At 44.3% G+C, this 24,263-nt stretch overlaps 1 protein-coding gene across 2 annotated transcripts in view; it reads left to right on the top strand.

The window, feature by feature from the left end:
• The first annotated feature begins 6,230 nt into the window (after positions 1–6,230).
• SRGAP1 (SLIT-ROBO Rho GTPase activating protein 1) overlaps positions 6,231–24,263 on the top strand; it is a 150,395-nt gene continuing 132,362 nt past the window's right edge. For both annotated transcript variants that reach the window (XM_056340622.1, XM_056340621.1), the window contains exon 1: positions 6,231–6,929. In XM_056340622.1, coding sequence (XP_056196597.1) covers positions 6,863–6,929 — 67 coding nt within the window. In that variant the 5' untranslated portion in view covers positions 6,231–6,862. The remainder of the gene's footprint in view (positions 6,930–24,263) is intronic.

The raw sequence follows: 24,263 nt of genomic DNA, 5'->3' as shown, positions 1-24,263 counted from the left end.
GCTTGCTTGGAAGAGTTCTCTCAAACACACTGGTGTTCCCATACCAGGCTTGGAAAGAAAAGCTGAACCAAAAATGCTCTTTGTGCTTCACTGGATGGCATAGCTGTAAAATTTAAGATAAAGATCCAGAATAATGCTAGCACATGTAAGCTGGCAGGCGTAAGGCACATGCCATTGCTTAAATTTAGGTGTGTGAAGCTTACCAATTAGACACTCAGCTCATTATGTTCAGAAGAAGCGGAATACCAGAGTCTCAAAGGCTACCAACAGGACAAAAGTAGCCCCACAGAGAACACAAACCCTGCAGTGAGGACGCAATTACGTCTATATTTCTTCTCCTTCAAAATGGCAAGACTGCCTCAGACTCTTCTCATTAAGTGAGAAAGTTATTACTCAGAATTCATTCCTCCCTGTAATTACTAACTGGGAAGTGAATAGCAACACCATATAAAAAAAGGATAGCGTTCTTAACAACAGTAAAAGGCATAAAGTAGCCTCATCACTTTCTATATATGTTATGTCATTAGTCCTATTAGCACTGCTCAAAATGAACAAGTTAACAAGGAAACAAAAATGCACTTTATGACTGTAAAGCCAAACGACTACTAAATATTGACATACCAATTACTACTGCTTTAAGTGGCGTTAATTTCTTCAAACAAAATAGCTATGAAATGAATGTGGGGAGGTTTGGGTTTGGTGCTTTTCTTTTTGCTTTACAAGAAATACAGTGCTCGTTCATGTCCCAGACTGTATCAGTCCTCCAGGGCTGAAATCTTACCTCACTGAGACAGAAGGATCTCTTTCATTTCAAGCCAGTGATTTGACCTGGAAGATTATTTTTTTCCTGTGATGTGAACAATTCTCTACTGGATTCAGATGTATTTCATACCGAGAGAGCTATCACATGCATTTGAACATGGCAAATTGGCTGTATGCATGCACACACACACACATACAGAAGGTTACCTAATGGTATTTTTCCTGAATCCTCCTTTAGATGACAGGCTGACAGGATTCCTTTCCAATGTGACTGCAAATAGTAAATGAACAAATGTACTCTGCATAAGCTTAGCCGTGCATTTTATTCAGGAGCAAGTGACTATAAATAATAACCATATTCCTGATAGACTGCTGTTAACATTCACCATATTACATTCAGGTTTTATGAAGAGGATGTCATTCCTGTGTTTTATGACCCCTGGTTATGATAGCAAGGAAAACTGGAACAAAACCCATACTAAACAAAGTATCTAAAAGAAGTGAACTGTAGTGATCACCACCAAAGGCATACCCACCTCTCTTGATTGACTTTTGAAGGAGGTTAAATGACTTGGTTAAATGACTCATTTAGATCAGTCATGTGACTTTGGTTGCCTAAATTTAGGTGTATGAAACTCACAAAATGGACACTCAGACCATTATGTCCAAAAGAAACCCAGCAATTGCTCAACAGACAAAACCAGAAAGCTGAAGAATATAGTAAATCCCTAGAGCTCAAAAGTCATTACAAAATCATAGAATCATTTATGTTGAAAAAGACCTTTGAGATCATTGAGTCCAACCAATAACCTAGCATTGCCAAGTCTACCACTACACCATGTCCCTAAACACCACATCTACAGGTTTTTTAAATACCTCCAGGGATGGTGACTCAACCGCTTCCTTGGGCAGCCTGTTCCAATGTGTGACAACCCTGGATCCAGGTATAGCATGCATTTGAAGCACATTAGCAATTCTACACACTCCACCTGTAGAGACTCTTAGTGTGATTTACTCTGCTTCTGGAAGAGATTGTGTCCGCACGCCCTTATAATCAGTACACCTGGGCCAGTGGTCCGAGTACTGTTCCTGGAAAGGAAAGGTTAGTGACAGCTTAGGCTCACAGAGGAACTCAGGTAACAAACACATCTTCACTGAACTACTGAACTTCGGGCAGCTCGCAATCCTCATTTCATTGCTGCGAAGGTCCAGCTGAATGCTTTAGAGCAACTCTCTTTCAGATCAGCCAGGGTGAAGTCCTGGCTCTTCTGCAGCCTGTGACAAACCCCATAAGCCCAGATTTCATCTCCATGTCTCGGGAGTTCATAAGCATGGAGCAGCATTAAGTGCTGCATTGGTTGGGGGCAGGGGAGAGGAAAAAAGCCTCGCTGGTTTTATATCTTAGATAAGCAACTGTATTTACTAAAATAATCTCATTCCTAAGCAAATAGATTTGATTCTATAGAAATGTGCATCTTATCAGTAACAAACATTTGAACAAGCTCTTTGAATGGTGTCTCTTACTGATTTTTTAATAACAATCAAATGTTTCATTGTTTCAATTAAGGCTTGGTTTTTCATTTAGAGACTTACTGTCCAACTGTAAAATGACTGACTGCAATTATAAAACACGATGAATTATTTTGGTCTTCTTTTCAGCCTAAAGAAAATTAGTGTGGGGTTTTGTTGTTTAAGGGGGTCGATGCATTTCATTATGTGCTCCCAGAGAACAACTCAGTGATATTCCAGCATGGTCTATTTTTATTAGCAGCACAAGAAAGCAAATACTGCACAGCTCATCACACTGTGTAAATGAAATGCAATAATGAAGTTCTCAAGCAAGCAGAATTCAGCATGCCTGTGTTATTCCCTTTTTGCACTGAGTGCATGAAGTATTGCAGGAGCTGCTCTCTGTATAAACACATCTCTCCTCTATCATACATAATTCAGAATTTCCAGTTCCCTGATGGAGTGGATTATCTAACTCCATACACTGAGATACAGTCCACAAACCCTGCATCAGTACTGTACTGCTGCAGTACCCTACTACACTGCATTATTGATATAACTCTGCCTCTTGCAACAACATATGTTCTCTCAATCAGCTTTATCCTAATACTTTTTAAATGTCTCCCTGCCAAAACCTGGATATGCTCTACATGCAATAATTTAGAGTTCACAGAACAGTTACACTGTGGATAAACATGAGTTTTCAAGCATCATCCACAGGTGCGGATGGGTTCACATAACAAGATTGCTCCACAGCTCCAGCACTCGCTGCTCTTGGAAATGATGGGAAGTCTGTAGGCACCTCTTATTGGAACAGGTCTCAAAAGACAGGCATTTCTGTAATAATCTTCTGTGTCCTGTAAGTCACCTCAAACCTGGCATTGCAGACCCTGGCAGGGTCTGTTCCTGTGCAATCGCCATCCTCACAATGGGATTGCAGGCTGTGTAAATCAGTGTGGAATTGAGTCCAGAGACTTGAGCTGCCACGAACATCTTAAAAGAAGATTATACCCATGTAATAATGCACAATCCTTTGCCAATCCCTAAAGAAGGGTGGGGCAGGGGGGGAAATCAGATTTCTCATCCAGCTCAATCTTGGTTGTCCTGGAGGCCAACCCTAACTCAGGGATTCACAGTCTGTGCAGCTCTGAGCTTGGCACACTCAAGCCTGCTAGGATATAGGTCCATCCTTTGTTGGTGGTCCTGCCACAGACATGCAGCCCTGAGCCAAGTGGCTGAATGCAGGGAGATCAGTCTCCAGAGCCAGAAGATGGTTTCTGCATCTTCACAGGCAATTGCCTTTGCAGAGTAACAAAAACGCTCCATCTGCAGCCTCTGGTTTGGCTCTGTGGAGCCAGGCCCATCCTCTGGCTGCAGCATCAAGCACAGAGGGAAGGGATGTTGTAGGCATGGGCATTCAGCCTGCCTCTGCACCCTTCTCCTGGGGAGAAAAATCTGGACAGCATTTTCAAGCATATGTTCAGTGGCAAGAGAGGGCTGTGCCCTTCAGCTCCCAGGAGAGGTGAGGGCAGATAACTTTGTGTCTACACCTCCAACCACGTCAGGTGTTTCTCATGCCCAGCTGCTGGGTAAGGTTGATGGGGACTGGACGGGCTGCAGGTGCCAATCTGCATAGCCTCAGGCAAAACACGAGGGGACTTGACCACGTTCTCTGTCCTTACCGTGCTCTGCAAAACCAGCCAAGACTCACAGATAATCTCCAGATAGTGTCCTGTGTCCCCCAGGAACATGGCCCACTGTCTTGTAAATCAGCCTGTCCCCAGCCTAAGGGATGGACTGGAACAGCCAGGAGGCAAGACATGAGCATCAAAGGCTGAGATGAAAATCAGAGTTGTGTGGGATTACAGAGGTGATTGCTCTGAGGCTGGGCTTCTTATTCAAGGGATGTAATTTGACCATCCAGCTTGGAGTTAAATTGGCTTCAGACAATAACCTCCTGTACTAAGATTGCTTTAGGTGATCTGAATTGGGATCAGCACTGCAAAGAGATTGTGCTGGGAGGGCAAGAGGAAGAAATGTAACAAAATGACAGAGAACAATACATGAAGAGGATAAGGGAACAGGAATCCTGCTACCCTGACCCTGTAGCAGGGGACAGCATGCCACCCAATGAAACTGTAAGATGAACTGCAAAGGACAGAAGTACACTTACTGCTCAAATGCAGAGGTATGGTGGTAAACGACTGCAACACCAAGGCAATGTGTTTATAAGAATGAAACATAAACACAGGCAAGAATGCCTGCATAAGTACAGTTAGCTGTGCCATCGCCCTCTGAGGGCCAGGTCCTCATAGCACTAAAGCTCAAACCCAGCCAAATTACTGGGTGGCTGGCTTGAACTTTCCCAGGAGCAGATGAACCCACCATTCATGCTCATTTGTCCTGAAGGGTCAGGTCCTGGCACGACTAGCTGTCCAGGATAGGATCTCTGGGCACTTTCATCACGTGAATCACACTGCAGCCACCTTTGGAAACTCCTTGTGAATAGTTTGCAACTTTGCCTAATCACTCCTGGACACATCTGACATCAGTAGAGCCCTCTGTGCCCCCAGAAAGACCCCTGCCTGCCTTTAACCTCCTCAGAGTTGACCTACCTGCAGCCCAAAGTCTGCAGCTGTGGCCTTGGGGTTTGGCTTTGATCAAGGAATGACAGCCACATTCTTTGGCCATCACAAGGCAGCACTGCCCATCACTCTTCACTTTTTCCATGTTTCTTTTAGCAAGCTCTTCTCGGGCAAAGGCTGGGTTTCAGGGCAGCCAGGGGAAAGGGAAAGGGGCTGTGCAACCTGAATCACGTCTGACTCCTTTTGCACGTGACTCCCAGCCTTAGAGCCCAGAACCTAGGAGGAGTGTGAACCAGGTCTGTGAACCACCGTGCTCTACTCTTGGCATGCACGGCCTCATCTCTGCCTGCAGCCCTGGCAGCCAGCTCACCCTCTGCAGCCCTGAAAGGCTGAGCCAGGTGCCAGCTCTGCAGGCAGAGGAGGCCGCTGTCCCCATGGCTGCTGGGGGTACTGCAGGGGCAAGGGCACCCCTGGGCCACCTCTCCTCTTTGGTAACTCACCCCGTGCTCCCAACCTCAGCTCTTCCTGCCCTCCTGGACCACCTCCTTCCCCTTCTGACAGCCCCAGCTTTGCAGGGAAGGCTGTGCACCATTGCTTGCAGGGCTGCAGTCCATCCTAACACGGATGCTGACCGTGACCATCTGACAGGGCCAGCCACCAGCGCGTGCCACGCACAGCCCTTCAAGGGAGCGGCATTGTGGATGGCCTCCCACACTCTCTCGCTAGTTTCCCCCAGCAGCTGCAGGGCAGCGTGCCGCACACCGGGGTGCTGCCAGCCCTGCCCCCGAGAACATGCTGCATCCGCGGTGGCACACCATGCGGGCACCGGCGGCGGTGGCAGGACGCGCTGTGCCGAGGGCAGCGGCAGCCCCGCAGGGCCCAGGCTCTGAGCACGCCGGGGCAGCCACGGCTGCGCTCGGCCCTGCCCTGCCTCCAGACACAGCGAGGAAACAGGGGTCCCCAAAGGCCACGTCTCCCCTCCCCGTGCGGCGCGGCGCTGGCGGCAGCACGAGGCTTTAACTTTCCCGACGGATCTAGGGCTTTCCGTCACCAAACCGCCGCCTCACACCCCTGTCCCCCGAGGGCACTCGGCCACCATATGTTCGCTGCAGGGCGGCGGCGGCCCCTACCCGCCCACCCCCGCCCTGGCCCGCCGAGCCTGTGAGGCCTCCCGCCGCGGGGCTGCCGCGGGAGGCGGGCGGCGGGGCCTGCGGGCCCGGCCCGCGGCGCGGTGGTGGGCGGCTGCCGGCACGGGGGAGGCGGAGCGGGCGCCGCCGGGGAGAAGGCGAGCGCGGAGCAGAGGCGGGCGGGGAGGCAGGAAGGGCGGAGAGAGCGGCGGGAGGGCGGGGAGAAGTTTATTCCCGGAGACACCTCTCTAGGGCGCGGCGGGGGTGCCGCCCCGCGCCGGCCGCTGCTCGGGCTGCGGGGCTGGGACATGCGCCTCCGCGCTGCCGCCCGCGGTTAGTCACGGCGGGGCGCCGGCCCCGAGTCCCCACCCAGGCGAGCGCGGCGACGGGAGTAACTAGTGCCTCTGGCGTACGGACGGAGCGCGGTTGCCTGCCGCCTGCCTCCCGCGCACCGCCCTCTCCCTCCTTCCCTTCCCCTCTCCCGGGTGCGTGAGGAGAGATAACAATGGTGGGGCGCAGCCGCCGGGCCCCCGCCCTCGCCTAGTGGAAGCGGGTGCCCCGCGGCCAGCGGCAACCCCGCCGCTGCCCCGCCCTGCGGCGGCCCCGGGCCGCGGACCGCGTTGCTGCCGCCGGCGGTGCCTGGAGGCGATGGTGCCCGCGCCGGGGTTAGCCTGATCGCCGCCTCCCCGCCTCGCTGCCTCCGGTGCCGGCGGCGCTCCCGCGGGGCCAGCCGCCCGCTGCCGCCCCGGCCGCCGCGCTCGCTCGGGCTTGTGGCCATCTGACACAACTTGGGAGCCCCTCCGGAAAAATAATAATAATCCGTAATAATAATTTAAAACAAGGAGAAGAAGGGGGAGAAGCGGAAGAAGCAAGTGGATAATGTCAACCCCGAGCAGATTCAAAAAGGACAAAGAGATTATAGCGGAGTATGAAAGTCAAGTGAAAGGTAAGCGCGGGGCCCCCGGCCTCAGGGGCGCGGGGCGGCGGCGCCGGGGGAGCCCTGCCGGCCCCTTCCCCCGGGCTGCGGGCCGAGGCCGGCCCCGCCGCCACCGCCGGCCGGGCGGTCTGTCCCTGTTGCCTGAACTTCGGGGCGGCGGCGGAGGGAAGCGGGGAGGGGGCGGCGGGCGCGGGCGCCCCCCGCACTCCGAGCGGCGCCGGTTTGTGTAAGGGGCGGGCGGGGGCTGGGGCCGGGGCCGGGCGGCAGCTGCCGCGGTTGCCCGCTGCCCGGCCGAGCACCTTCCCTTCCTCCGCCGGCCTCGGTAACGCTGGGGGGGGGGGTGTGTGTAAAAAAAAAAAAAAGACAGAAAAGGCTTGGCAGTTGAACTGAGGCGAGAGACAATAGTAAGCCATGCCCCTTTCTTATGGCACATGGCTGGTGGCCCCCACCCTCCCCTCAGGGCTGTAGTTTCTGTGCTGGGCTGTAGAAGATTGCTAATAGAGAATTATCCTTGACTGTTGAATGAGCCCTTTCAGCCATCCCGAGAAGTATTTCAGCCTCGCATCGCCCGGCTGTATCGCACCCAACTATTGTGCCGAGGACAGTGCCGGCTTGAGCCATCAGCGCTCCCATACCCTCGAGCTTCCTCTCCTCGCCCAGCATTTTCCTCCTTGCCAGTGTCTTGGGTGGAACAGAGGATGGAAAAGTAGCAGCATGGGTGGTGGGGTGTGGGTCTCTTGGTGCACATCCTTTTATTCTGGGTGCTGTCTGGGAATATATTGCATAATACACAAATTGCAATAAATCCAAGCTTTGAGGATGGATGCAAACCTGAAATGCAGTGTCAAGAAAGCTATGTGATACCTCTCTTTATTAAAATTATGTTGGTGTGCACTGTACATACATGGGGTGGACCCTCCTTGATGCTACCCACCGTGGTCAGTGATGTGCAGAGACTGTCCCCACGCAGGTCCGTGGGCTTCAGGAGCCCTCCTGCCCCACGCAGGCAAGGGCTGGGGACCTTTCAAACCAAGGTGTCTGAAATGAAGTGGGAGGAACCAGTCCTCAGCTGTTCAAAGATTTCTTCACTTTCTGTAATTGCACAGTGGTTTTTGGTCTGTCTTGGTCCTGTGAGATCAAATTTTCAAGACAGGTCTTGGAGTTTCATTGTTTTGGTTTTTTTCTCTTAAAAGGAAAGAGGTAGTTTTTGAGTTCTCTTCTTCCTAAGGGTAACTTCTGGTGAAAAATACCTGTCGCCAATGAAAGTCTTTTTGGGTCCAGGAAGGGATTTAGGCTTAAAATAAGAGACCTGCTGGATGGGTGGGGAGTGAGGGGTTTTCTCTGAACTGGCAGGTAGGCCATGCTTCAGGTGCCTCTTTGACGTGGGCAGGGCTGAGACAGCTCTCACATAGCTGGTAGATTCACCTCGGAGGGCTGGTGCTTCTGCCTCTCTGTGGAGATGGTGCAGATTTCTCTTGATCAGTGAGCAGAAAAAATGTTCAAGATCTTCAGCTCTTTGCAGAGTGTGCAGACTGTTCTTTGGCTCCTCCTAACATGATTGTTACAGACTCAACCTTTATTAACTACAGCCAGTTGCTACATAAGCCGTTCTGTTCTTTTGAATGATGAAGAAAAAATACCATGCCCTTCAGCTACATATATCGGATCATTTCATAAAAAAACAAGATTAAGGTAGAAAGCACCTCTGATAACTTGCCTCTCCTTTGGTGTCATCATCCCCCATGATAATTGCAGAGGGATGTGACATTTGTAAACATAGCTTAGTAGGAATTTTGACTTGCTTTGCTGCTTTGTGGTGGTCTGGGGTGTGTACAGTCTGGTCCCAACTGTCTCACCTGAATTGTTGATTAGAAACTGTTTGAAAAAGTGTGCTGGGCTAGAAATTGTAGCCAGAGATGCTTTTTATTTAAAGCAGCATCACTACAATTGTATTTCAAGTGGCAAGAACTGTGTGTACTAAGACGTAATTCTGCTTGATGCTAGCTAGCTCAGTGATACTGTAACAAAGTGGTGATACCATTGTGTGATAACCTTGAAAATCTTTTTGGTATTGGGGGCTTCAGGGGCTAAGGAATCAGTCCTAATTAATCAGCAAGGTAACTTTAAGGGAACGTGAATGCAGGAAAAGCAGGTCCCTATATACTAGGAATTTCATGCATTAGAATAGGAGAAAGGGTGTGGCCAAAACGCTTTTGCTGCTTATGATTTCTGGTGTTTGCAAAGGCTAGCTGATTTCTCACTGCTGACATATTTAGTTGCCTGAAGGACATGGACAATTTGGCAGCAAACTGGCCATTTGAGGTCCTCTGGACAGGTGCGTGCAAAGGAGTGTAACAGCAAATATATCCCTTACCTTGTTATGAGATTGCATGGTGCTCAGCATGCTGGGCTCAAGTGTTTAGCAATTCGGAAACCATACCACTGACATGTGCATTTGTAAATTCTGCTGTAAGATGTCTGAATATTGATACTGAAGAAAGAGGGGCCTCTAATGTACACAACCTGTGGGGTATGTATATGGTGCTGTATTTGGAAATGAGGATTTAACAGTGCCGTTCTTCACATAGCTTTTTCTGCTCTTAACTCCTCAAATAAGAAGCAGTAACAGATGTTAATTGTTCTGCCTGGTTCCTGGGTGGTGTAAACTGACATCTTCTCCTTGGGCTTCCAGTGGTATCAGTAGACTGGCTGTTGCTTTATTGGAGGTTGTACAGGAACAGTTGAAAGCCTGCAAATGTTACCTGTTTCTCAAGCTGAAACGGACAAGATACTTCCGACTTGTTGAGCAGAACATTTTACTGAACTTTTTCCTTGCAACATCCTTGTTCTTCAGGCTAACTTTTTGTCAAGAACTATCCCAATTGTAGCAGTAAGGAATTGTGTTCACTTCCCTGCACATTATATAGAAAGCAGAAGGATATTTCTTAAAGATGTCTCAATACTGAAGTTAGGTCTATCTAGATGGATACCTATACCCATTGCTTGGGGGATGTAAGGATATTGTGATGGCATTGGTACCTTCATCTGTAAACAGAAAGGCATGTGGGAAGTATTGCTTGTTTCTGTAATTCTTACTTGTTAGCAGTGAGCTATCTTGATAAAATTCAGTTCTAGTATGACCTTGTTACTTGATAGTTTTGCTGAAGCACCTACTTCTCAGCCTTAGGAAAGGGATCAAGAGCTTGTTTATTCAAGAACATTTTGACAGTTCTGAGGAACGATTTATATTGTTAAAATGGCCTGGGCAATGTGCCTTGTAGACTTTCTGCAGACTGTATTGGATTACTGAGCAAAATCACTTCTTAAAATATCCCTGATCATCCAGACTATCAATTGTCTGTGTTTTTTCTGAAGAATGTGATAAGTTTATAGACGTTCTGAAGTAATTAGAGTTAATGGTTTCCCACCAACCTTGCGTTTAGGGTGGGGGATATGACTAGAGCTAGAAAGTGGAGAGAATCCTGTTTAAATGAGCAACAGACTGGTGGTATAGTTAGGAGTTGAGTTTTAACTTTCTGATATGTGAGCCTACTTAGATTTATACACGGCATTCCTTAACTGAAAGCTCGATTTACTATAGTAGCCTATTATTATCCTACCTTTTGTATTCTGAGGACCAGCTGTTCCTTGGTCTGATAACGTCAAATCATTTCTGTTGGTAAAGTTACTGAGCAATCCACAGTAACGAAGAAGTACTCTGATGGCCCTGTGGGTATCTCAGGTATGGTGAAGGGTGAGCTAGTCAGATCTTGAATACCTGGCTCACTTGAGAAATTTATCCTTCTGGAGAAGAAATGTGTAGTAGTAGCAGAGGATCAGGCGTGCTGCTCAATAGCTTTAATATCATTCAAGTGTTGAACTGGCCTGTTTACCTTCTTAAGACTTGCAACTGGCCTTCCTTGCGCAGCAGAAGTGTGCTTTGAATAGGTAAGCATTGTGCTGACTGATTATCTAGGCCTGTCTATTCGGTGAGATCCTCTGTACAGTCTGAACTGTTGAATGTCTTTGGAGTTTAGCAGTATTGGCCTTCCTATGCAACTGCATCTCCCAACTGAAAAGGAGAGAGGGAAGAGCTACTTACAAGGTTCCTTTTCCCACCTTTGTTTTCCAGTTGGAAGTGACTGGGTAGAAATGTAAGTCCAAATTCAGCTTTGTGAAGGGAGACACTTCCCTAAGACCAATATTTGGATGGTCTCCTTTGGAACAAAATACTCCTATTTTCCACCAGAAACAACCTGTTAGCACTCTGTATTACGTTGCCTAATTAATTTTCATGGAAAATTAAAATTCTGATTTGTGAAACTGAATTCAAACTTTCATTTAAAACAATCTAGAATTAAAAACAACAGAAGCCCTTCTGAGGAAAGGCTGAGTTCTAAAATACACATTAGTTTGACTTTTTCTTGGTACCTTTTTGAAAATATGGCCAACAGTCAGGAAAGCAGACTTTTCCTGGTCTGGCCACACTGCAGCTGGTGTCTCCCAGCCCTGCGATGAAACTGTTTATTATTTTACTTGAATTTAAAGGTGAATTAAGGTCCTAATTATTACAGCACACATGAAAGGGTGAGCAATGAATAGATTGTATGATTAGTGTTTCTTTCTGGCAATGTGGCAATTGTAAAGTGTACTTAATATGTACGGTTTGTGTATATCTGCACTTTTTTTGTTAGTCTCTAAGAAAGCCTTCACTTACCTCTGACTCTGAAGCAGAGTCTGACTCTGGATCCTTTATGATCTCTTCTTTAGGGCGCTTTTTCCCTTCAAAGTGTACTTTCTGTGCAGTTTTGCTGTTGCAGAACAATGCTCTAAATCATGCTAAGGTTCATTTAATTTCCTGCCATTATCTTTTATTGGTCACTTTTTTACGAACTCAAGTCCTAGTTGCTAATAAAATTAAACTTACAGCTTTGAAATGGCTGTGGTAAGGCAGAATGGGATGCAAATTTAATCTCATTTTCTTCCTCAAACTTTGCTTGGGTTAGGTTTTGCCTTTAGTGAAAACTGGTCTCCTTGTCAGTCAGAGGTGATGGATGGTAGCACTAGAAAAAAAGTGCTGTTGAGACTGGATAAGAAATCCCCTGCTGACCATTACACAGGCTGTTAGAAATTACTGACCATGACCTGACAGTGCAGCATGTCTAATCTCTGGTTTGGACAGGGCTGGATGTAGGGGGGAGCACAAATGGAGCCAGACAGGTGTCAGTGGAAGCTCCTGTTGTGCTTTTCCTTCCCTTTACCTGTTTTTCAAGCCCCCGTTGCATCTAGCTGTCATGCTGTCCCATGTCTAACCTTTCTGGTCTCCCTAGTGGAAATCAGTGCTACCTTAACTTGTATTAATCCCTATTAGAGCCTAATCTACTCTTACTGCTCGGCTTTCACAGAGCAAAATAGGCTTTGGAGTGTGGGGGTTTGGTTTTGTGTGCAAGCGATTAGTCTAAATGTGTACCAGGGCTACTTACGTGCTGTGTGTGCCCCCTCTACTTGCCTCAGGTTTTAGGCTCATGGCAGCGTTTCCTCTGTGACTAGCTTCTCCCACCTTGCCAGTTACTGGCCTGACCTTTCTGGCACCCCCCTGTGCTCTTTGGTCTGAGCTATCTGGGCTGATCCGATCAAGTGCTGGCCACCTTCAAGGCAAGGCTGGCTGACCTTGCTCTGTGCTGGTCAGTCCAGGAGCTGTGAATCATGAGTAGCCTATTCTGCCTGAAGTTACTTTGTCTTTTCCTTCCGCACTTCTTGTCTCTTGGGCACAGTGCCAAATACCCTGAGGTTCAAGAGATTGTGGGGGTATGTATGTGTATATGTATGTATGCATGCATGTGGAGGAAGAGCAACAGCTGAAAACTGGAGACAGTGGTTGAAGGTGTAATGGCTGGCATTGCTGCTTGTGTACCAGTAACAGGCATGAGGCTGGTGGGCTGTGCAGTAGCAGATACTTGGGGTGAAGCAGAGAGGGCCATTGCTGAGAGCATGGGACCATCTCCTGGGTAAGAGGCAGAGCAGTCTGCACAGGAAGACTGCTTGCTGTGTATGTTTTACATTACCAAGACTGTATCTGGCACCAAAACCAAAGGAGTTGGCTATCACTGCTCTTTTTTCCTTTGTTTCCAAGACTTAAACAACTGCAAGCTGTTCAGGCAGTTCGTGTGGTGGCTTGGTCCTGTGGGAGTGCTCTAAGACAAACAATTCACTTTGATCTGGTGTAATGGGAGTGGTAATCCTGAGGCAGCACTTCCTCAGGAATCTACTGTTTTCTGCAGCTTGTGGAAGTTATCTTCTGGTAGACACAGAAGTGTGCCACAAGTCAGCTATAGCCACCTGGTAGGCTAAAGGTGGTGTATTATGTTTTACCTATGGTCTACACACTAATCTACCTTGTCCAGGTAAAACGCCGGTATTCTCAAGCCATTTTCTGTTAGCTACAGCTTAGTAACTGGACAAGGAAAATCCCTTCAATAGCCCCTTCCCTCTTCCCTGTTCGTGTCACTGTTTCTCAGGTATATACCTGCATGAATTTCAAGATGCAGAATTCAATCTGGTATCATACAACCCACTGGAAACCTGGCTTTTAGCTGGAGGTGACAGTTTGATAAATTCTGAGACTGAGATGTAATCGCTTTACAGAAAACGAAGGATGTTTTGGAAATAACCCCAGGCAAATCTAATGCTGTTTCCAAGACCATGGCCATGACTTCATATTACTACTCTCTGCCAGTCAGTGAGTGCAAACATTATAGTGACAGTTTGTCTTCTCTAGAAGGAGAAAATGCTTGTTTTAGTTCATGGTTGGCACAACAAAATCATCCCAGCTCTAAATGCATGTTAAATGAGGTTAGCATTGCAGGTAGGAAGGGAAGATGCTCTTCGTAGTCTTTCACTTGAAACATTTGGGCAAGAAAAGGGCCCAGCTTCGTGTGTCAGAAAAATCTCTAGGAAACAAACACCTGCCAACACACTCTCAGAAAATGCTGTGGAGAAAGTGTATGCTTTATGATTTGATTCTGTAATAATCATATCTATGAAACGCGTTAAGGATGTCTGTGTCATTAACTTCTATATCCATCCAGTGCAGGGCAGTGCAATTGATCTGTTTATAATGAAGTCCCCCCGAAGGTGTGTGGCTACTTGATCTTCATTTGCCTTGATCATAGCGTTTAGGGGCTTGCTTTTAATTACAGTGTGATGAGAAGGGGAAAAAAGCTTTTCTTTATCTATCATTTTTCTAGAAAAAGTTTCAGTAGAACTTGCTTAGAAATATAATCATGGATTCATCAGTTAGAATATCCGTATTAAATTTGTTATGTGATCTGTTATTGATTGATTAAAACCTGTTTGAGTTTCAGTTGCAACCTCCTGAGACTTCCCATTACAGACGAAGTGATGATAAACAGGCAAGAGACCTGTATGAGCATATTAACCAAAACGTTCTCAAAATATACTAGACTTACAGTTATTTTTTTTATTGTGAAATAGAACTTACAAAAAATAGAACGCTTATGGTGTAGTATTTCTTGTTGACTATATTGGGAATAAAAAGAAATGCAGCTGGCTTACCGGATGATGGCTTCCAGGAAGTAATGATTGTAACCCTTTACATAATTAGCTGTTGTGGGAAACATAACTGGCTACTGCAGATTCATGTAAATGGACTGTCCAGACTCTTTAACTGACTCAGTGCTTACTCATCTGAATTACTGTGTATGTAAGTTCTGCTAGCAGTTCGTTGGTGCTGCCTTGTGCCAGGAGTCTTCAAGATGCTGCTTTGACTTACTTCTTCGAAGGTATCAGAAGTGAAGTGGTGCACATTTTTGGCTTTGCTCTGTCTGTGTGTTAAACTAAATAAAGATATGTGCTGATCCCCTTTCACTTTCCAGTGTAAGTTACTTCATATGGTGAAAGAAACCAGTCTCTACTGTTCTAGCTGGTTCCAGAGTATTTGCTTGCTGAAAATCAGAGGAATCTGCTGATGTGTACAGAGTATAGCAGAACTCTAATAAGATTCAGTGATAGTTCTAGTGTGGCTCTGTTCTTTCAACAACCTGCCTCCTTTCAAGCCTTGCTGTTCTCTGCTTTTCCTCTCTGACTCCAGAGAAGAGAGGATAAACAATCTAAAGCGTTAGTTCAGAGGCAAGATAAAGTAAGTATTCATTCCATACCAAAATGAGCAGGCATCTGAACTGAAACTTTCTAACTCAACAATTAAGCCACTGTTTTAGAAAGCAATAGAGAAATTGAAAGGATTGCAAGTCACTTTATTTATTTTTTTACATGATAGAACAAGATCTATTATTTTGCTTTTTCTGGTGAAAAGACATTTTAGACTTTCTTCATTAACTTTTTTTAGATGCCAACTATTCAATAAATAATCTTTTAGGAAAGATTTATAAGATAGGATTGCCTGTGGTAACAACAGGCTGGACTTGATGATCCACGCAGTCCCTTTCCTTAAAGTTTTGTATTCCTGGCAGTCAGGGCATTGTGTCTGACAGCTGTCTAGTGCTTGTAGTCATTGTTGTTCTTGCTTCGCACGTACACGGCAATACAGATCTCTGTACCAAAACATGCTACGCTAAATTGATAGGCATAAAGTTACTCCTTTGATAATATTTATGCAGCCATTCAAAAGGTATTCTAAAAATAAAAAAGTTCTCACCCTTATTATAGGATACTTAACACACTAAGGTTGTTCTAACACAGCACAGCATGCTCTTCCTCTTGCAAATCACTAATCTGATGATTAGTAGAAAAAAGTGTATAAACTCTTGCTCATAGGTGCCTTGCATATGTGGCAAATTGATGTCTGCATCCTTGGCATAGGTAATACCAGCTCCATGAAGAACCAGCTGTGTAATGGAAAGCTATCTTGTTTGTTTTGTGTTGCAAAGGAATAACTGGGTATGTTTAAAAACTTGATTTAAGATAAGAAATCGATTTAAGAACTTGACGACTATGCTGTCTTTGCTGCCCAGCAGACTACTGAAGTTTAAGACCCAATGTAATAGCGTTGTGTGCATTATGTGCCTTTTTTTAAGGCTGCCTTCATGTATTTGTATCTTCCTAATTTCCAAGTAACTGTGCATAAAATTAGTGAGATTCTTAATGTTATGATATCACCGAAATCAGGAGTAAACCTCTTAACACCAATATATCATTAAGAAACAAGCATTCTCATTATTTACAGCACTGGATGCAGAAGGGATCGCTCTGCCCAGCGTGCACACCAAGTTACTTGAGGGTACACATTGTATGCAGTAGAGTACGTGCACATGCATAGTGTATTACATGTTCATCTTCATTCACATACAGGGTTGGTTACAAGTTTCTCACTTCTAATGCAAACTAGTATGCATCCTCAGCACTACTGAAGTTTTTTACTAACTATGCATGCTTCCCAAGTGGGGGGTTGCCCTCTGTCAGGGGGGCTATTTGAGTTGGAGGTCACGATCTCTCACTACCGCAATTACCTTTATCTTACTTTCAACCAAGTTTCAGTGAATTGCGACACTTCAGTAACTTGTCTCCTCTTGCAGCCAGAACTTCCTCACTTGGAGGCTTTTTTCTGCATAACTTAAGATAATGGTGTTCTTTTCACCATCCATTCTTTGTTTTCCTCCTTCCCAAGGCTGACTCCCTTGATTAGAAGTCACTTCATTCATCACTTTTAACAACTTTAGAGAGTCAGCTTGGCCTAAACTTTGTGCGCAGGTCTGTTTAACATACAGCTAAACGCTACATCCGTTTGGTAATTTGGGAGTTTAGACAACAATGACAGAAAATAGAACAAAAGTGTTAGTCTCCACAGGTACCCTTGCATTGAAGTCACAACTACATGCAGAGTGGGAGAAGGTCTCCAGTGCAGAAGAGATGAGGGAGCCCAGTGCAGTTAGCCGGTCCCCACCTACTAGGTGCTCCTCTCCTCCCAGGGTGCTGTGGAGGAGCCTGGCAGCTGTGAGTGCTGTTGTGCATGCCTGGCATCACTTCTTCCCCGGCAGCCTGCTGTGAGCAAACTGTGTGCATCTGCAGCTGAGCTCATCGGATTATCATCGACTGTATTGTAATCCTTTAATTGCCAGCCACTTCTGATGCCATGATATTGTAGTTGTGGGTCAAATCCCATGCTTCTTAAGCAGTACGCCCACTGCTGTCTTTAACTTTACCTGTGAGATGGTGGACTACACTACACCTTGCAAACTTGGTCATATGGCCTCATTGAGAAGCAAGTGGCCAGGAGCATCTTATGCCATCCTGTTCCTTGGACCTGACTGAAGTTACTGATCTTCACTGGAGTCTAGATAGAGATCTCTAGCACTGACCTTGTTTAAGCCAGCACCTATACATTGAGAATATGGAATAAAATGATACTTTTTCAGTTTTCTGTTGGGCCAGAGAGGCTATAGGATGTGAGAATTGGGGGCTTTATTGTTTTTCCTCCAACCCTCCTTTGAGACTTCTTCCTGCTTCAGGTGTCTTCTGCCAAGGTTTTAATGCATTATCATGATAACAATTCTGAATAAAGGCACCTTAGGGAGGCATGACGTCCGGTCTCGTGGTGATGTCTCTGGTACTTCAAGTAAAGAACAGTATGAAAATGTTAATAGCAAAACTGAGGACAAGAAAAATAGTCTGTATTTGAGCAGGGCTCCAGCGCTGCTTCTACCTGCTTACATAGCAGAACAAGGGGAAGTGAATGCTGAATTGCTTGTAGCTTTGGCTGACTGTACCTACACACAGAAAACTGGAGCGCCTTTTCATTATGAGGCTGCTTTTATGTCTAAAAAAACAAATGGTGAAGTATATGTATGTTGCGCTAGGTGCAATGAGGCATGCAGTACTGAGAGGCTGGTAGAAAGAACAAGGATGATTCTGACTACCAAAGACCAGGTAGTTAGAATGTGTACAATTTGCTTAGCAGCGTTTGTCTGTCCTTCAAAACATCTTTGGGAAACCTTTCCAAACAGTCCCTGATAACTGGTTTTGTAATGCTGAGCAAGAAAAAACCCCTCTTCTTCATATCAAAAGGGCAAAATCGATGACAATAAGAGCCAAAGTAATTCCTCCAATATGTACCACGCTGGCTAACAAATTAGGAGGTTACTGGTGGGAGGGAATGGGTTGGCAGAGGGACTGTTTAAGGAGATAGCAAGCATATGCCTTGCTGGTGGCCCACCAGGCAGCTCAGTACAGCTCTGTGTCATTGCCTGGTGGTTGCAGGACTGCAATGGAGGTGGTCTCTGCTCAGGCCTGAGATAACAAGACTTTTAGGTTACAACAGCAGTTTTCACACTCATCCACATGGACTTAAAGAGGTTTAGGGTGAAAAATATCCTGTGGGATTAAATCCATAAAAGAACTCTAGTTCCTGTGTTTGCCTTTCAGACGCCATGTTTAGTTCCCCTTTGGCTGCTGTCTTACTTCAGAAGTGTCTGTGGGTATGTTTATGTGACTGCACATACTGGCCTACATGTTTATTCTGCAGACTGTTTGCAGGAGTTATAATCTGAAACACAGCATCTCACTGACAATTTCTTTCTTTATAGACCAGAAACTGCCTTGCCTCCAGCTGGCAGAGGCAAGAGGTAAGTGCCAGCCCCATCCATGCTGGTGTCATCTGAGTTGCCACCAGAGAAGACCTAAAAATATTAGCTGCTTTTGCTGAGCCATGTGGAAATATGTGTGAAATTGCAGTGTTAGGAATCTGATCAGTGCATCTGTTCTAGTGATCAGAACATGCATGAGGAGTCTGGTTTCACACCTTGCTACCTTTATCTTAACCAAAATTCAGTCTTGAATCCAGCTCTCCCACCTTGTAAGTGATTGCTCAGACAACTAGGGAACAGAGTATTCTGAGACAAGTCTCCCTGTTTTCTTGTTTGTTGAAGCGCTCCTGCTTTTTCCACGACCTAATGAATATTTAATTATTTACAGAGCGATTATGAATCCATTGCCTGGTAGTCAGAGCAGTCACCTGAGAGGTATGGGTCTCACTATGCATTCCAGCAAGTGTGTGTGTTTCCTGCTCTACTTCTTTTTTGAAGAAATGGAAAAGGGGGAGGGCTGTAGGATTGAGATATTTGTGTCACCATTCTAAATTAAGAATAGTTTATTAATCTGGAAGGGGAAGTATTCAGAGGATAACATATTTATTCATTGCATGTGGTCATACAGTATACAGAAAAAAACCCAACCCTTCCCTTTGTATTGATTTTTAATCTTAACGCCCTGCCAGTGTTTAAAGCAATTTTTAGCAGATTTTCTCTATTTTTGCAGGCAATCTAGGAAAAAAACCCATTTGTTCAGAGTTATTTAAAAGGTTCACTAATGAATGTTTGTGTGAACCTTTGCTCCCATGACTTTTCATGCAGAACTCCTTTCATATGGCACTTTCATGCAGCATATTCAGTCCCCTGTCTCATGGTGTTTCTGCTCTTCAAATGCCTGAGCTCCAGATTCACAAACAGCTTTCACAGCAGCCAGCAGGAACTTGCTCTGCAAATATTCCTGACTTATTTCGTATCTGTGAAGAGTAGGGTTTTTATTTTTTGAAGGTGGAAAAATTGCCTCAACTGATGTTTAAGGAGGAAAGCAGGGGAGTGGGTCTGCAAATATTACTCGGGCAAGTCTGCAGTTGTTAGTCAAATAACAGTGAATGTTTTGGGGTTTAGTGACTAGAGGTGAATGATTACAGTGCATTAATATAGATGTAAAGAGGAGAAAACCTGAAGAACTTATCAGTCATGGTAGTTGATCAGGTTATTTCCTTTACAGAGTTTTGAAGGGCAGCAGACTACTTCAGAAAGCCAAGGTGTAGATGTTGGGCTTTACTTGGGTGTATTAACATGTCTGTTCTTTATTTGTACTACTTAAGCTGCATGTGGTGAAATGAGGTTGTTTGAACAGCTGTATGCGAAGTACCATAGCTCAGAGTCAGGCAAGAAGATGGAAAGGATAGACATGTCCAAATTCTTTTCAACTTAATTTAAAAAGGGGATTTAAGAAAACCCTTCAGGTATGTTTCTGAATTTGTGCACTGGCATATTTTGTGTTGGAATTTTGGAATTAAGTTTGTTCTTCGTTCTGTTCTGTGCCCCACTTGGTTAGATGGTAATTTATCTAGCTATTAATTTGATTACTTTTCTAAACAAAATTCTAATTGGCTGTTGTATTAAATGCATAGCTAATGCATCCTGAATCAGTAGCAGTTCCTACTGGATAAGAGGATGCTTATCTGTTAATTAAAGGTACTGTAAATAAGAAGATAGAATATGTGTGAAGACTTAATAGAAATGTTAGTTCTGTAGCTAAGTATTTATATGTAATCTGTTTTCTCAGTTTTAACATTTGACTTGCAGAGCACATGCTGTTTACATTATGTAGCTTTGTTTTTCCTTAGCATTGCTTGTATTAGAATATTTGAAAGTAAATTTAATTCAAAATACTTTTTTTAAAATTTATTGTAGGTAACATCTCTGCAATTACTTTTTTCTCAGTTCATAAGATATCAGGAGTATGTTTGTGAGATCATGGGATTAGGTATGGTAACTACCTGTAGTTGAGGAACCTCCTCCTTGCTTGAAGGTCTATTTGCAAGATGCTGTGAAGGTGAGATTTTTAAGTTAGCAGTGGGGATTCAGACCTGTTATTAGGATCATGTGGGTCATTATTCCTATTACAGTTTTTCTATAACCTTGGAATTACCCCTTTGAATCTCATCTCAAGAGTCTGTGATTTTGTGAAGACATAACTCTTCTGTAGTTCTTGTGCAAACAGATGTGACTTGGTGGGAAAAAAACACTTCTAGTCTCTCCTCCAAGTCTGGGAAAGACTGCTCTAACTTGGGCAAGAGCACTTGATTTAAAGTGAAGAAAGATCTTGATTTCAGGTGACTGAATACACTGACAAGAGTCTCCAGAAGTTGACTTAAGGTAGCCTTACTCAAAGCAAAACCCAAGTACCTTGTAATATGATGCAGACTTCACAACACTGAATGAGTATTGAAACTACTGTTTCCCTTTGTGTATTTTATTTTTCCTGTAATGTCTTAAGATTTTTGCCAACATCTGGTAATTAGCCAGGTCTCCTTTACTTTAACTGGTGGCTTCCCAAGTAGTGAGGTGGCCCTTGCTCAAGCAGTGCCCTACGTAGGTGGGGTGGAGCTTGCTGAAACTCCTTGGTTGTGTATAGATACATCAATGCTCTCGAATGAGCCATGGCTACAGGAAAAACTTGAGACCCACTGCTGTAAAACTTCAATCAGTTAAAGCATTAGGCTTTGTAATGTGTTCAGTGCTCTGAATAGTTGCTACCTAATGCAGGGCTGGAGGGATGAATGGGGTGGTTGGTATTGCTTTTACGAGAAGTATGTGTGTCTTCTGTTATGCACAGCCTTGTTTACTTTACACACATGAATTTGTTGACCTCACCAGAGCTCTTAACCTTCCTAAGGCTACTAATCTCCATAAATGTCTGCAGGATTGGGCTTAATTTTGGCATGGAAGTATGCAAAATGAATGAATCAAACTGTGAGTCATCGTTTTTTAAAGTAAAACATTCTGACCTAGTCTCACAGTCCACGTGCCTGGCTGATGCTTCCCTGAGAGCTTGTAAGGTCTGACCAATGCTTTGGGAATCCTGACTTCTTAAGTGTAGCAGAGACTGTTCTGAAACAAAGGAAATGTAATGCAGAATACACTGAAGAAAGCAAGAACTGTCACTTGATTCAGATGCAACTCTCAAGATAAAATTAATGTAGGCTGCAGACAAGATTAAGTGCACATTACAGAATGTTTCTGTAGTACTCAGGATGCCTTGTGAAAACTGTAGTGGAGATGTTTTCAATTTGTTGAGTGTTGTTTCCCTTTTTTGCATATAGCTTAACTAAAGTATGGTACAGTAAAATAAACTCACTTTTAAAATTTATCGGAGGCACTGACTTGTGGAGCTAATGCAAATAAATGATGTGAATGTCACTTTCATGTCTGCACTATAAAATGCAAAAGTACAAACGTAGTAAACACAAGGCTTTTTTTGATATTTTAATCTTTTAAACCTTTGAAATGTGGGTGTGCTTGAAAGAGCTTCTAAATCCATTGGTTAGTCTGTGCTATCTCGTATTGTGTTCGAAATCATAGCAGATAAAGCAAGAGTGATCAGAAAGCTTAATGCAGTCAGAGCGTCACGACCTGTTATGTAAAGCAGCATTTGGCAGGGCCTTCCCAGCTGCTGTAAATGAATGTTAACAGCATTTTATCATCTGCTTTCACTGTCTTTATTACATAATCTGAATATTTATGACCCTATTAATAAGTTTAGCTGTGAAATTGCAATATTGATGGAATGAAGGTTCCATGGAAGATTGAACAAGGAGAATGATTTTTGCCTTATAAACAAAAGTTGTGTTAATATTAAAAAGCTTTGAGTTCATATTTCAGAGAAGTTTGTTGAGTTGCTTTACAGATGTGGCATGCTATTTCCCTAAACATTGTTGCAGAAAAAGTATTTTGGTGACAGGATAGTGTTGCTGAACATCATGTATGTCTGTGTATGTATAAAATACAGAGCACTGGCAAGAAAGTGGTGATTTTTTGTTTAATTTTTTTTTCTTTTAATGCAAATCCCTGAATCCATAATGATGATATTCTGTAACCTTGAGCAAACATAGCCAACCTGTGGACCATAGACCAGATCCAGTTTATCAGAATCACCTCCCCAGGTAGGTTTCAGGAGCAAGCTGTGGCCCAAGTTATTACTACAATTTTATTTTATTTAATTGGTTGGGTTTTTTTGGTAACCAAGATCTTGCTTTCTGCCTCACTTCCTCATGACCCTACATGCCCTCCTTCCATTGTGACTAGATAAACTGTTGTCTTGTGACCTGAAATACATGTCACGTAATTAGGGTATGCATGCACCACATTATACGGCTGAGGACTGGTTACAGATTCTGTTCCATTACTGAATGTGCACTTGCCTGTATTGTGATTGTACTTGGAATGTGTGGGAAGGCAATATGCTTGGTCAAGAGATGAATGAGGAACTGTAAGGCAGTTCCATTGGGAGCCTCTTAGATATTATGCCCCTAAACAGAATTGAACACCACCATTTCAAGAGAGATCTGCAAATTTCTAAGATTCAAGAAAATGTTTAGAGACTCAATACTGTTGTGTTCACTGGCTCCCACCTATGGAATTTGCAAGTGAAGTCAGTATCATGCTTTATCATTCTGCAGGATACATAGCTCAGTTAGCTACAGGCACAATTGTGTCTGCAGGTTGCTTGCAAAAAGCTGAGCTGGAAAAGTAGATTTTGCATTTATTTTGAGTGGGATGAGGTTGCTGGTCTCTTTTATCTTCAAGTGCAAAACTTGTGCCGTGCCTGGGAACCCTCCAGTTCCCATAGCCTGTCTGAAAGCTGCTGTCCTATGTGTCTTGCCACTGGTTATCAGGACTAGAGCTTCTGAGAAATGCAGCTGTTTGTGGAGGTCCCATTTGTTTGCAAAAGTCTCATGGGTGGTAGTGCAAATCCTGTGGTATTTTCTGACACTATACCTAATTCTGAGTAGCTCTGTTTTTAGTGGTTTCTACTTCCATCCTCTCCACAGTTCAAACCTCATGAGCTGGTACAGGAGGCAGCTGCACATGAGTGCAGATGTGCAAAATGTTAGAAATGTAAAGATAAGTGTGTACAGGGTGTGGAATGTTACTCAGGAAGAAAGTTTAGATTAATAAATATTTTTAATAGTATTTTGTCCCAAAGCCAGATTTTTATAGTTACTGCAGAGCTCCAAACGGACTCTCTGCCCTTGTGGGGATTAGAGATTTAAATATGTATTGTTCTTCTGGGCAATACATATTGAGCAGTCAAGTAAGGTTCATAATAGAACAAAGAAACCTTTAATTAGGACAGGAGTTCCAGTTGCATTCTTTTTTGCTTTGTGTAAGAGAAACTTGCATTAAATCAGATAAATAAATAAAACAATGGATTAAGCGGAGGAAGTTTGGAATAAGTACATCTGTTTACAAAGTTAAGTGCTGAGTTTACAATAAACCAGTGATTCTTACTTGGGAAGCTCTTAAAATAAGATTCCCTTTCTCCACATCCCTGAGCATCTGGGTCAGAGTATTTTAAGGAAATGTTTTTAACTTATTCAATGGTTTTGTTTGGGGTTTTCTTGCTCACTTCAATTTTTCATACAGGAAGTACCTTTATTGCAATGTAAACGTAATAGTGATGTTTATACTGTTACCATAGTTTGGGTTTAGGTCTGTACATGCATTATAATGCATTCTTCCCATACTTATCTTTGTACTTAATTTGCGTGATCTA

This window comes from Falco biarmicus, chromosome 5, assembly GCF_023638135.1.
Source record: "Falco biarmicus isolate bFalBia1 chromosome 5, bFalBia1.pri, whole genome shotgun sequence".
Classification (NCBI taxonomy): Eukaryota; Metazoa; Chordata; class Aves; order Falconiformes; family Falconidae; genus Falco; species Falco biarmicus.
This window is presented reverse-complemented; position numbering and strand designations above follow the sequence as displayed.